A 14,181-nucleotide genomic window follows, 5' to 3' on the forward strand; every position below is an offset into this window, starting at 1 on the left:
TTCTTTGGCAGATTGATATTTGACGTAACGAGGCCTGGTCCGTCCTGGTCACGTGACTTTGTGCCATAACATCCAGCCGCTGGAGTCAGTCCAGTCAGTCTGCTTCGACTGGAACATCACTACACCAGCAGACACACACACACACACACAATGGATTTCAACGTGAAGAAATTAGCCTGTGGTGCTGGAGTGTTTTTTACGCGAGCCGTCCAGGTAATGAAACCCTCGTTATGTACTGTGGTTGTTCCATTCGCTTTCCTCCATTTTGACAGCCAGCTGTTACTGACGTTAGCGTTACACGCCGTCGTTACGGTAACGTTACCTCGCAGTATGTTGTAGTGCCGAGCTAACCTACATATTCGCACGGGAAGCAGATGTAACCGCTACGTCGTGACTCGTGGCAATACTCAAAGTTAAGGCCTACGTTGTAACTAAATGTAGCAGGCTACTGTCCGAATGCTAGGCAGAGTTGTTAGCCGCTGTCATTTATCTTGTTAATGCAACGTTATATTTGCGGCCAAGCTAGCATAGCAGTCATTAACGTTAGTATGAATTAATAATGGACTCAGTTTAAGAGCTTAGAGAATTGTAATCTACGTATTAACTTAAGTTCATCTGCATAAGTTTTATGGTGACTGGGAGGGGGGGTGTTATTTTTTATTTTTGTGGACAACTGTGAGGCAACCGGAACCGGACCCGCTTTGACGTCATGATATCGCGTTGATTCCTAGCTCACTGGTTCTCAAGCTGTGGTATTTGTCCCACTGGTGGTACTCAAGCTCTCTCTGACAGTACTCCAAAACAAGGAAACATTAATTACTAAATAAATACAATACTATTAAAATACTACAACTTCTCAAAGAAAGTACTTCTTGTTTTAAATTTTATTAAGTGTTTTTTTTTTTAGCATTTCCTATAATCTTTTTGTGTCCATACCAGCCCACTACCTAATCATGTTCATGGGTCACGAGCCAAACTGTGATGGCAGGAGAGTAAGCAGAGGTAAAATTAATAGTTTAAAAACACTGCAATCGTGGCTCCAAATGGGAACTATTGTGCGGATCAGGAGGAGAATATTTAGAGCAGTCATCTGAAACTGAAGTCTTGGCTGAAGACAGTCAACAATAAATCATCTTCTGATCAGGAGTAAACCTTCCTGTCCGTAGCTGAATAGTTTCGGCCTACACTGCTGTATTTGAACATTGGTCTTTGTGGAGGGACTCGAGAGAGCCTGATATTTTCTGAGGTGGTACGTCATGTGCAAAGGTTGAGAACCACTGCCCTAGCTTTTGGAGCCCCTGACTGTGTGCGTGTTGTGCGTGTGTGTGTGCTTTGCCTCGCCGCAGTTCACAGAGGAGAAGTTGGGCCAGGCGGAGAAGACCGAGTTGGATGCTCACTTTGAGAACCTGATGAGCCGCGCAGACTGCACCAAACACTGGACTGAGAAAATCTACAGACAGACTGAGGTCCTCCTGCAGCCCAACCCAAGTATGCCATTGATATAGCTGTCCTATCATTAGAGAGAGTGCGTATTATCTTCACGCTGGCGACTTTGTGTCATGTTAGATGACTGATGATATTAAGCGCATAAGGAATAAGATTAGTTCATTTATAATATACTCATAGCCAAGGTTATTGATTTTATTAAATAGAGTAACATCAGATATTTGCCATGTAAAACCAAACACAACTAACCCAGTCAATAACAAAGTCTAACAGACACCCATGGACTAATGAAACATTTGTGGTTGTCCCCACAGCAATTTCAGTCAAAAGCATTTGTTGTTTTGTACCTTTTTTAAAGAATGTGTTGAATTTATGAATAAACGAATAATATGAATGAACGAATAATGCAGTGAGGCATCACAACTTGGCACTGTTTGGCCTGGTGGGCTAAAACGTCACTAGGGATCGACCAAAATGGATTTTTTAGGACCAATGCCAATGCCGATCTTTTTTTCATCAGCCTTAGCCGATGACCGAAACGGACTGCCGATTTTCTTGAGCCGATATTTGGAGCCGATGCTTCTTTTGCTCCCTCAATTTACATCATAAAAATTACACAATGATGACAAATGTTACAAGTCTCAATTTTAAAAAAAGGAAAAGGCGTCTCCAGCAACACGGAGCTGCCTGTGGACGCCTGTCTGTAAATAATGCCAGGAAAAAACTATCGGCAAGCAGCAGCCTGCACCGACCGATACCTCATGTTTTGTTATTGTTATTTCTGAAATATCAGTCTTACCCAGTGAATATTGCATTAATTTTTGCCATCAGTGTAATTCATTTAGTAATACAATGCAGTAGTAGTAGTGTTAGTATTAGTAGTTGTAGTAGAAGTATAGGCAGTTCAATAATTAAGTCAAAATAGATAATGCTAAAAGGACCACACTGGTGACATTGCATGTTTAACCCATGAGCTAGAAATTGTGTGTGCTCTATGACTTCAGACCATATTGCAAAGCATACTTATACCTTACCAGCCCATTAGGAGAAAATCAAATATCCCAATATGTTTGACCCGATACGTCGATATTGATATTGTAAGGTAGGAACTATTGTTGCTTTCACAAAATATTTAAACAATGAGATTTTTCATACATAGCCATCAGTAATGTGGGTAATGATGACTAAGTGGATAAATATAAACAAATAATAGAACAACTAGAACAGTCTGCTAAGTTCAGAAAACATCACAGAATACAACACTTAAATGTAATGCAGCCTTTAAAATGAGGAAAAGACAAGACTTATATTCGATCATATTACGATCCAAAGTCTATATCGCTATATTGGCCAAGATTACTATATGTTTTTGGGTGATTTACTATGTTCAAGCAGCCAGTAATTTTAGTTAATTTCATGGTACCTGATATGTTATTCATCACAGCTGCCTTTCTTTGTGTGTCAAAGTCAAATCTTGGTCACATGATAAATGAGTTGCATGCAGGAAAAAATAGTTATTGTGGAGCAGGATCTGCATCCCTTCTGCAATGCACATTTTATGATAACAAAAAGAGTGACTAACTCCACATAAATGGATACCCCTGAACACCTGTTGGTCATTTAAATGTTTACCATACGACATTTGAGGGCAGATGAGTCATTATGTTCCCCTTGTCTAAGAAGCAGAGTTGTCGTTGTAGGAACAGTAGTAGTGTGATTAACTCCAGAACAGTGAGGTTCTGTCTGCAGCCGTGATCAGGGCCATGCTGCTCTCTGTTTATCTGCAGGACAGGTATAAAAGGGAAAAGGTCTCACTTGTCTTCATTGCATTTTGAGAAGCATGAGTTTTGCGCAGACTGTAATTGTTTAATTTCGGATAAACCTTTGAAACCAAACAGTTGTTGACGTCAGTTTAAAGGTGCCCCAGGGAGTTTTCTTGTAAACAAACAAAAGTTTTATTTACATTTAGTGTTTCTCACCAAAATGCAGTGTATACCCTTGAGGTCTGACAAACGTGTTGAATGTATTTTCTTCCTCCATAAAGTATTTGCAAAGCCATTTTTTTTGTTGAAAATTCAACGTTGTGTTTGTTTACATCCATGTTTACCAATTGGGTCTAGATGGTAACCCTAGATTTGCAAATAGTCATGAAAAGTCCGTGTTGGCACATCACTGCGCTTCTCTGCGCACTGTTCCCACCAACTGTTGATCAGTGGGAAAGAGGCAAGAATGTGCCTCATCTTGTATGCACACCTAGTAAAAAACAAAACCGGGAGCCAGTTGTGGAAATATATATCTCCATGGTGGCAATTATGGTCCACTGCTGCAAACTCCACAGGCTTTAAAAAAATACAATGAATTGAAAAAACAAAATAAATAAATTTGCTGTGAAAAGGCTCAAACATGCAAATCCACTGGTATGATCCTTAAAGTGTTAATACAGAAGACTGATGCAATAAATGATAGCTTCAATTCAAAGAGGTCAAATACTTATGGCATATTATAATTTGTAAGTTTACACTGATATGGAATGGCATACTGGAGAATAAGGAGCTCTAACGTGTGACTTTTGATTCTCCATGCTACAGTTGATCACACTGGTAAGTATTCTGCCTCCCTGTTTTAGTGCTGTGCTGTGGAAACCTTTCATGCCTTTTATTATAGTACAGTACGTAATTGATGAATATTACAGGACAAACCAGCACATAACTCTTTATTAAGATCTAAGTCGGCTGCAAAATAAATATGTAATCCTTAGGAATGAGTGGAGGCACACAGCTGATTGTAAATCAACACATGCTGTATATGGGTTAGGTCTAATGATAATTTTTTACCAAATGGGTGTTAAACTTTGAAGCTTTAGCCCCCTTTTAATTTAACCTCTGTGAGACTGGCCGGGTGTATTTGTAATATTCAGATGTTATTCAGCTGAAGCTTGATATTCGGGTATTCTGTCCATATTAAAAAATTGGAAGAGTGTGTATAATCCTGCCTGTTAGTATTTGTTAGTGTTATATTCCGACCACGTCATATAGTGCAGATACTCTATCCTTAGGTCTTAGGTCAGACTTCAAGTTCAAAGTAGCACAGTTCATTTTAGTAAGTGATCCTTATAATAACCATTGCCAACACTACAAATAAAAATATACAATTCCATCTCTGAGGGAGCGTTAGAATGTGGTCTGTCCACTCGGATAGTATTAAGTATTTGGTTTGTACCTGATGCTGCTTCAGATTAACAGACAGCACCATACCAAGCCACCAGTCTCTGGCTTACTGAACTGACCAAGTACATGCACAACTAATATCCCATCAGCCTCACTGTACCTTGTAGTTTGCAAATAGCAAATGTTAGCATGCTAACAAGCTAGATTGTGAGCACGCAGAGCAATATATCTGTCTAGCTATTGTCCATGGAATGTGTTAGAATGCTGATGTTGGCACTAAAGCTAAGAGCACCATGTTCAGCTAGTACAAGATTTTAGGTCAGAATATGGACAGAAACACACCACAGTATCATATTTAACTGTTTCAGGAAGAATGATAATGAAACTCTTCTATAAGAAAATACTTTGATAATACAATCGACTGGACCAAAAGCTAATCCAGAAATAGGGCAGGAGCTCACTTTTCTGTACCTTTTTAAAGACTTTGGCACTCCCACATTTTATCATTTACACAGTTCCTACTCATCCTGACTGTTCATATTTTCACCCCTGACTAGGTGAACTGTGGTTCTCCTACACGTGACAATCTGTCATAGCGTGTAGTGATTTCTGTGTTTCTTGAATATATAAACCATATTTCACTTTTTCAGTGAGTTTTCTTGCACGTTTGTATTGTTGTACAATGTTTTCCACAAGTACAATATGTTAATCAACCATCTAGATTTTCTAGTCATTATAAAGTCACCTTCCACTCAAAAAAGGGTTTTTCTACTGTTTCAGTCCTCTAAAATGTCTGACATGGACTGTAGTGACTTCCATGTGAGCTTGTACATTCCTCTCCTGAAGGAGGAAATGTCTGTGCACTTCTGTGCAATTTGAAATTTAAATGTATCCCGAGCAGCTACAATTGGTACGTCATAGATCCATCAACCAATCGCTGTCTAATATGTGAAACAATATTGGACGGGGGAATAACTTAAACCCAACACCGGCAAAGAAACATGAAACCTCCTCTGCAGAGATGAATGTCCGTACAGACAGAAAACACACTGCCACCATAGCTGTCAAACTCTGACGGTTACAAGCCAACAAGCTAAATACAGAAACTAATAAAAGATGCTAACTACAATTATCATTCTGATAGGTCTGCTAGTTGCTGGTCTTAGTGACAACAGACTCATCTGAGTCTGGGTCTGACTGCACCATGTTCAGGACGCACAAACTATAACTCAGTTGCAGATCGCCAATGTCAGCTCCATGGGCAGGCAGCGTGTGCTCTGTGTCCGTCCATCCACCTGCGGAGCTCCAGGTGATGCACTTGCCAGTCCACAATTCAGGGATCTGTCCAAGGGGCTCTGTTGCCCCGCCGCTGCCTGTCTGAAGCTCAAACATATAGGCCTATGGTGGATTCTCTCAAATGTAGAAGCTAGGAAGTAGTTACAGAGGAGTCTCAAGCTAACACTAGTACGTGTGGGAGTGTGAGCATGAGCAGCGGAGGGTGAGGCGCGGCCAGATGCAAAATTTAAGACAATTGGAGAGAAAAAGTAGATGTCCTTCCAGCTCCATCTATGAGGTTTTTAACATTCAAAGTGGGGAATTCATGTTAAACAAAATATTAATCAGAGTCGTTTTTAAATACTTAAACAAGTGTCTGGAGTAGGAGTTTAAAGACGTGCGAGTCTTCTTTAGCTCCATCGGTAGCCATGTTATCACCCTACCCCTACATGTGAGTGCAAAATGGAGGGGTAAGGGCAAGTGTTAGGGCCAAGGGGAGGTTCTGGGATTGGGCCTTGGGTTTTATACATCTCATACCTAATGAACCAATCCTGTCAGCTTCCACTGGGACCTTCTATAGCATAATTATGGCAGCGGTGGTGGGCAGGGCTCAAAGCCTGATTCAGAATTTCATATGAAGGGAGAAAAGCAGATGTGGGCATTTTTTTACATACTTCAAAATGTGTCTGGAGGGGGTCTTTAAGTGTCTGTCTTGACCCTACATCAGTATGTAATTAACAGTAGAAGTCAAGACTTGTCATAGATACAAAATGCCAAGGTATGTGAGCAATAAATTATGATGAAAAAAAAACAATAAAGCTAATCAAATACACAGATCCAAGAACAGAAACAACAATGTGAACCAATGTGAAGATATTCGATCGAGCTTCCCTGCTTCGACTGGAGGTTTTTTAATATAATCTTCTATTTAAAAATAGAAATATTGTCAAACATTATGGACATGTTATGGAGACCTTGAGGCATTGTGTACTTGTGGAAAACATGTTTACTGTATTTAGCTTTGTAACTCTGTGAACTGATCCATGATCACCATTTATCCTACATAACAGACATCAGACCTGGGTGGTCATTTGGTAATAGGGCATTCAGTACATTGGTATTTTAATCAAGGCGCTACAGTATTGTATTGGTAAGGATATTTGTTATGAAATAGGTAAGGGTAAGGCCTAATAGGTGGAACTAGTCAACATGATGTGTGCGACCGCAGAGAAAGTGCCTTTTATGACGTTAGGTCATCCCTCAGGGGGCCCACTATAGTGTCAATTGTGTAAAAAATAAAAAGTGTAGAGCTGTTTAGTTTAAAATGACTGTCTCACAGTAAATGAGCTCTAAAAACAAAGCAATGAGCAATAATTCTCCATGGAGTCCTCTCTACAACCCTTTCACATTCAATTTATTTCATTCAGCCTAATGGACGTCACAGTCATGTCATTTGAGTCTCACCTGATGAATAGGAGGATATGAAAAGAGCACCTGTATTCATTTTAGTCCACTCTAAAACATTTTTTAAGGTGTGCGTGTCTGTTGTTTATTTACTAATTGCACTACAGGCAGTGGATGAAATATCATCATCAAAATACATCTCTCAATAGTGTCAAGTGAAAGGATGTGCTATTTATTTCTAGTTGGTGAGAGTCTTCTTGTGACCACTTTCACAAGAAGCAGTTAGTTCCACCATATATATTGTAAGGTACTGTATTCATGTTATTTTGTCTCCTGATTCTGCGCATTAATTACTATTTACAGTTACTCTTTACGTACAGATTATGTATACAAAATCAAGCATATTCAGCCTGCATAGACATCTCTTATCAAACCCTGTAAACCTGGACTCTCACATGGTTCAAATGTTCCCATGCATGCGTATCGTAAGAACAATTGAATCAAGTTTGCAATTTACTAACCATGCAGCTGGATACATGTTTGTTTAGTAACAGACATTTTGTTGCTTTTTGTTACAATTGTACAATCCCAAAAGACTCTTCGTGTGTCTCTGTTTTGTGCAACTCTTGGTCTTTTACCCCACTGCAACCCTAAGGTAACTGTTCAACTAGTTGCTGTAGTTTCTTTACAGATAGAGAACAGCATAAAACTGTATAATTAGACAACCTGTACCACATTTAATTAAAAGTGAGCACCTTTTATCCAAGTGCATTGTGGTCTGGTAAAGGTATATTTTTATGTTGTTGTAAAGCTACTTCAAATGAATAAGTGGGCTGAAAACATCAACATAAGCTAACACATACACTAACAAATAACCAGTTTATAAAGTTGTTTAGTTTTATTTGTCATGTTAGTCATCCAGCTCATGGTGACAGAAGTTAAATTTTTCCCTTTTACCTGTTTTTGTCTCTGTTGGCTCCTGGGGAAAATAACTAGGTGTTTATCTTGCCCTGCTGAACAGGTAGTGTTCACTATGCTTATTGGAGAGAGAAATACTCAATGGCACATTTTTTGTTTTTATTCAATCAGTATAAGGGGAACTAAAAGTTTCGAGCACTTCTTTCCTCAGCAGCTGGGCCATGAATTCATCTCTACCTTTCTGTTTAGGTGCCAGAATTGAAGAGTTTCTCTATGAAAAGCTGGACAGGAAGGCCCCATCCAGAATTACCAATGGAGAGCTGCTGGGTCAATACATGCAGGATGCAGCAAAGGAATTTGGTCCTGGAACTCCATATGGTAAATATGCATACACTTAGAAACAAGCTTGAAAACTGATTTGAGATAATGGCCCTTTACACGTGTATAAACACAAGGGCCCTCATTTATCAAACGAACGTACGGCAGAAAAACATGCGTACGACCATTTCCTGGCAAACGTCGGCATTTATCAATTTGGACGTGAGCGGGAGCTACGATCAAATCTCACGTCTGGTCTGAGGTCGTGTACGCACATTTCAGCCTGTGTATATGCGGTGCAGCACAGCAAAATCTGGCTGAAAATAATGAACAAACCATAACTGTCATTAAGCATAAGCAGTCACATATTAAGAACAGATCAAAATGGATTCTTAAAACGAATAAAAAAAATAAAAAATTGTGGTTGGAGCAATGGATTGTACTCATGTGCGTCTGAAGGCACCATCCATGAATGATTACGCACTCATCAATCGCCAAAACTACCACTCGATAAAAGAAATGTACAGGTGGTTTGTGATGCCAAGCTGTAGGTTTTAAACGTGGTGGCCAGGTGGCCAGGGGGGGGACATAAGATTTTTTTATATTTCAAAACAGCTCGGCTCCAGCCCCCCGCGACCCCAACATTGAATTAATTAATGAATGAATGTGTTGGCGCGCGGCTGCAGCAAGACACACTGCAGAGCCAAAGTCATCTCCTCGGTAAGTGGCTACCCTCGATAAATTGCATTAAATCAAACAACGTATCAGATGATTAACATCTTGGTATGGTTCTAGGTGACAAAGGTATCCTCTTACGGAATACCTAATAACCCCGCTGGCAAACCCCGCTACAGAGCAAGTGCGCCGTATTCAGCACACCTGCCGTGAAATGGACCCCCTCGCATTATAGGTGATATTCTGGATCAGAAGGCTGTTGTTTCCACCTAAAGGAGTAGTTTATATACAGCTAACCCACAACGGTCAGAACATTGGTTACTTACAGTCTTTAAACTATTTTAAAGAGTTTAAAATCACAAACACAAAACAACACCCTTTTGTATGTTCTGTGGAAATATACTGCAGCCATAATTATAAAATGAATTAAATGGATCTTTTGAGCAAGTTGAATGTATTTGACTTAGCGTTTCCTAAATATAATCCCAGCTTTTCTTGCAATTCATAGGTTCAAACGTGTGTGCTTTTAATTGGGTTACACCTGTCCAACAGTGCGCACAGGCGCACTCGGGTCACAGTGGAGCGCTGCCGTTATTTTTTCCCATACAGTGTTTTTATGGGGCCCTTTTATTCCACTCTTAAGACTGCCAAAAAGCACATCTTTATTTTGCTCCATCTCGGATGTCAGGATGCCGATCTATTTGTCGGAAAAGTTTCTTTTCTAACCTGCGTTCCTTCTCTCCACGTTTGACCTCAGTGGGCGAGGCCTCCGAACCAGGAATATTTAAGGGCGTAACATGTTAAAGACGATCGAATTCAGCCGCAGCATTTATCAAGGCCCGCTCATTCGTACGCTGAGATTGGTCAGATACAAATGTTTCATAAATCACACGTGGGTCCTGTCATACAACCAATTCTGCGCTCAGATCTGCACCCGTTTTCATGCAAGATTGATAAATGAGGCCCAAGGTGTGCACGCAATACACGTTAGAGTTGAAGCGCTATTGGACCACATTTGAAAGTGGTTTGGATGGCATTGCTTGTTGATATCAGCCAGATGTAAATCCAATCTGTACAATGTGACCACATTCTTATGTAAAATATCCACCAAACTAACTCCACCTATGCCTTCTTTCTTAATGGTTGATGTAGAATCTTTATTAAAAGCTATATGTTTAAAAAAAACAATACACCCACAGGGCGTTTTGAGGGGTAAAGAATGTAAGTATTGCTTTTCCATAAAAAATATCTATTTAATCTGAATTAATATTTTAAATGTCACATTGTGTTTGATTGTAGCAGCCAATAACGTTGGGCGTTGCTGGTTGCAAGGGTTGTCTGTTGTTGGGTGCAGCTACTGTAGGCTGGCACTGGGTGAATTGGAGTTTTCCAATCCTGCAGCTGCTTCGGAGCCTCAGTGAAGGGGGCGTTATTTGTCCCAGCAGCTGTGTGAGTGGAGACGGGCAACAACCAGAGTCACTATAGGCCGAGCATTCACTCCATGGACTGAGAGAAAGGAGAGAAACGCCATTCAAACGCATGCCCACATGGCTACGGTTCTCCTTGATCGCTAACATCACTTGCATCTTTACTTAGCTGGAACGGCTAATGCTAACGGCTAACGCTAACTGTCAGTCAAACTCCTCTAATCCTTGTTTTTATGGTGCGATTTGCCTGAGGGGATGGGTTCAAACAGGCTCAAACACACTTTGGTCTCCTGTAGCCTACTGGGCCGGGTCTGTCTCCAGACCTGTCTCCATACCTGGCAACCTGGAGTGGTGGAATTGTTGTGACTACGACCTTGTAGTTATGCTAAAATTCTGTACCCAGTTGTTATTGCGATTTTATAAACTCTTGATTTCCTTATTACACTTCCCTCTCTTTTTTCTTATCGTTTGTCCACCCCATTTTTATGATGTGTAATATAACAGCATTACAGCATTCCATCAAATTAACATGTTTAGATTTTTGGTGCATAAGTTTAGACACATTTTCTTTAAATGCAAAGTCACATTAAGTATCTTGGGGGCAGGGGAGACAATAGCTCCATCTGTGGGGACTTGGCTCTGGGAAACCGGATTGTCGCAAGTTCAAGTCCCCGCATGGATTGTGGACTGGTAGCTGGAGAGGTGCCAGTTCACTGAGGTGCTCTTGAGCAAGGCACGAAAGCCCCAACTGCTCAGGGCACCAGTCCATGGGCAGCACCCTCGCTCATGCATGTGTGTATTAGGGGACAGCGAGTGTGAACAGTGAATAAATGAATTTCCCATGCGAGGGACTAATAAAGGGATGTTTTCTATTCTTTCTTTGCAAAAGTGCATGAGGTTAAGAGTGCCTGATTAATGCAATTTTATAAGCAACTGCACTTGAATCAGAACAGCTGCTTCATTACCACATACGTATAAACACCTCAATACTTACTTGCATTCTGTTACACACACTTTCCGTCCTTGCTTGATATGCTATCTTGTTTTGTGAATGACACCTAAAAAAATGTGAGCACTCAAGACAGAGGAACTCTGTCTGTGCTCTCTATGTGCCATTGTTGTGCCACAGTAACTTGACTGCAGGCTTTCTATTATTCATGCAGTGTAGATTGCAAAGAGCCGCTGGAGCATTTTTCCTGTTGTTTTCCTGAACACTTTTAGGGTCTATATTTAACTGAAAGGAATGTCAAAAGTCCATGGTCTGTGCCCTACACAATGCTGAATAACCAATTACTCATTTTAGAAAATATTCAATATTAAAGCAAAGAAGAGGGTAGCAGGAAACCATAAAAGGAAACTTTAACTTAAATGTTAAGTTGTACGCATGGCTGTTGAAATCTGTCTACTACTGGGCTTTCTTCAGCCAAGGGGAGGTGGTTTATTATTATGGTATAAGAACTGTTTTCTTCATGTTTTTTGTCATAGATGTTTGCAGATTGTCTCCTGTAAGTAGAGTCTAGAAATGTGTCAAAGTCAAAAGTGCAACACAGAGCAGTTGTGGTACACAGTGCACTGTACCTGCAGAAGAGATCTGGGGAGAGAGTGGAAGTTCAAATGAAGACTTTGTGACTAATGCACAGGGTTCCTACACAGTGTGGAAAAGTAGTGAATTTAATTTGAGCCTTTTCCAGGTCTGGATAAGTTTGGAAAAAGAGTTTGGAGAAATGTTTGTGTTGCTCCCAGACTTTTATCTCACTTTCTAAAATCAAATATATTAATATATACAAATCAAAACAAGTTTACTAACACAACACAGCCGACCTGTAGATGACATGAAACCAATCAAGCTGCTGTAGAATGGTGTCAGGTTACCATGGTTACCAATGAATTTTTTTTCCATACGTGTCGTCTACATTTTATTTCTGATTTATTTCTTATTTATTAATATTTAATTTATTCACAGTATGTTTACTCCATCTAAAGCCAGTGAAGCACAGACTTGTTTTCTTTTGTAGTTCCTGTTAATTATCCATCTCTACTGTTCCTGTCTGTAGAGTTACAGGTTTACAGTTATTCATTTAATGATCCATCTCTACTGTTCCTGTCTGTAGAGTTACAGGTTCACAGTAATTCATTTAATGATCCATCTCTACTGTTCCTGTCTGTAGAGTTACAGGTTCACTTATTCATTTAATGATCCATCTCTACTGTTCCTGTCTGTAGAGTTACAGGTTCACTTATTCATTTAATGATCCATCTCTACTGTTCCTGTCTGTAGAGTTACAGGTTCACAGTAATTCATTTAATGATCCATCTCTACTGTTCCTGTCTGTAGAGTTACAGGTTCACAGTTATTCATTTAATGATCCATCTCTACTGTTCCTGTCTGTAGAGTTACAGGTTCACTTATTCATTTAATGATCCATCTCTACTGTTCCTGTCTGTAGAGTTACAGGTTCACTTATTCATTTAATGATCCATCTCTACTGTTCCTGTCTGTAGAGTTACAGGTTTACAGTTATTCATTTAATGATCCATCTCTACTGTCCCTGTCTGTAGAGTTACAGGTTCACAGTTATTCATTTAATGATCCATCTCTACTGTTCCTGTCTGTAGAGTTCCAGGTTCACAGTTATTCATTTAATGATCCATCTCTACTGTTCCTGTCTGTAGAGTTACAGGTTCACTTATTCATTTAATGATCCATCTCTACTGTTCCTGTCTGTAGAGTTACAGGTTCACTTATTCATTTAATTATCCATCTCTACTGTTCCTGTCTGTAGAGTTACAGGTTCACTTATTCATTTAATGATCCATCTCTACTGTTCCTGTCTGTAGAGTTACAGGTTCACAGTTATTCATTTAATGATCCATCTCTACTGTTCCTGTCTGTAGAGTTACAGGTTCACAGTTATTCATTGAATGATCCATCTCTACTGCTCTGTCTGTAGAGTTACAGGTTCAGTTATTCATTTAATGATCCATCTCTACTGTTCCTGTCTGTAGAGTTACAGGTTCACTTATTAATTTAATTATCCATCTCTACTGTTCCTGTCTGTAGAGTTACAGGTTCACTTATTCATTTAATTATCCATCTCTACTGTTCCTGTCTGTAGAGTTACAGGTGCACAGTTATTCATTTAATGATCCATCTCTACTGTTCCTGTCTGTAGAGTTACAGGTTCACAGTTATTCATTTAATGATCCATCTCTACTGTTCCTGTCTGTAGAGTTACAGGTTCACAGTTATTCATTTAATTATCCATCTCTACTGTTCCTGTCTGTAGAGTTACAGGTTCACAGTTATTCATTTAATGATCCATCTCTACTGTTCCTGTCTGTAGAGTTACAGGTGCACAGTTATTCATTTAATGATCCAGCTCTACTGTTCCTGTCTGTAGAGTTACAGGTTCACTTATTCATTTAATTATCCATCTCTACTGTTCCTGTCTGTAGAGTTACAGGTTCACTAAATAATTTAATTATCCATCTCTACTGTTCCTGTCTGTAGAGTTACAGGTTCACAGTTATTCTTTTCACTCTTTTAGCCT

At 39.7% G+C, this 14,181-nt stretch overlaps 1 protein-coding gene across 4 annotated transcripts in view; it reads left to right on the forward strand.

Annotated features, from left to right (window-relative positions):
• The first annotated feature begins 83 nt into the window (after positions 1–83).
• The window catches only part of LOC310946409 (endophilin-B2-like), a 33,400-nt gene continuing 19,302 nt past the window's right edge, over positions 84–14,181 (forward strand). For all 4 annotated transcript variants that reach the window (XR_014593187.1, XM_083912860.1, XM_083912862.1 and 1 more), the window contains exons 1-3: positions 84–213; positions 1,347–1,488; positions 8,460–8,588. Coding sequence is in view for 3 of the 4 variants with exons in the window: in XM_083912860.1 (XP_083768986.1) it covers positions 151–213; positions 1,347–1,488; positions 8,460–8,588 (334 nt within the window). In the remaining variant the exon portion in view is untranslated. The remainder of the gene's footprint in view (positions 214–1,346; positions 1,489–8,459; positions 8,589–14,181) is intronic.

The sequence above is a fragment of the Echiichthys vipera genome, assembly GCF_963691815.1.
Source record: "Echiichthys vipera genome assembly, chromosome: 4".
Classification (NCBI taxonomy): domain Eukaryota; kingdom Metazoa; phylum Chordata; class Actinopteri; order Perciformes; family Trachinidae; genus Echiichthys; species Echiichthys vipera.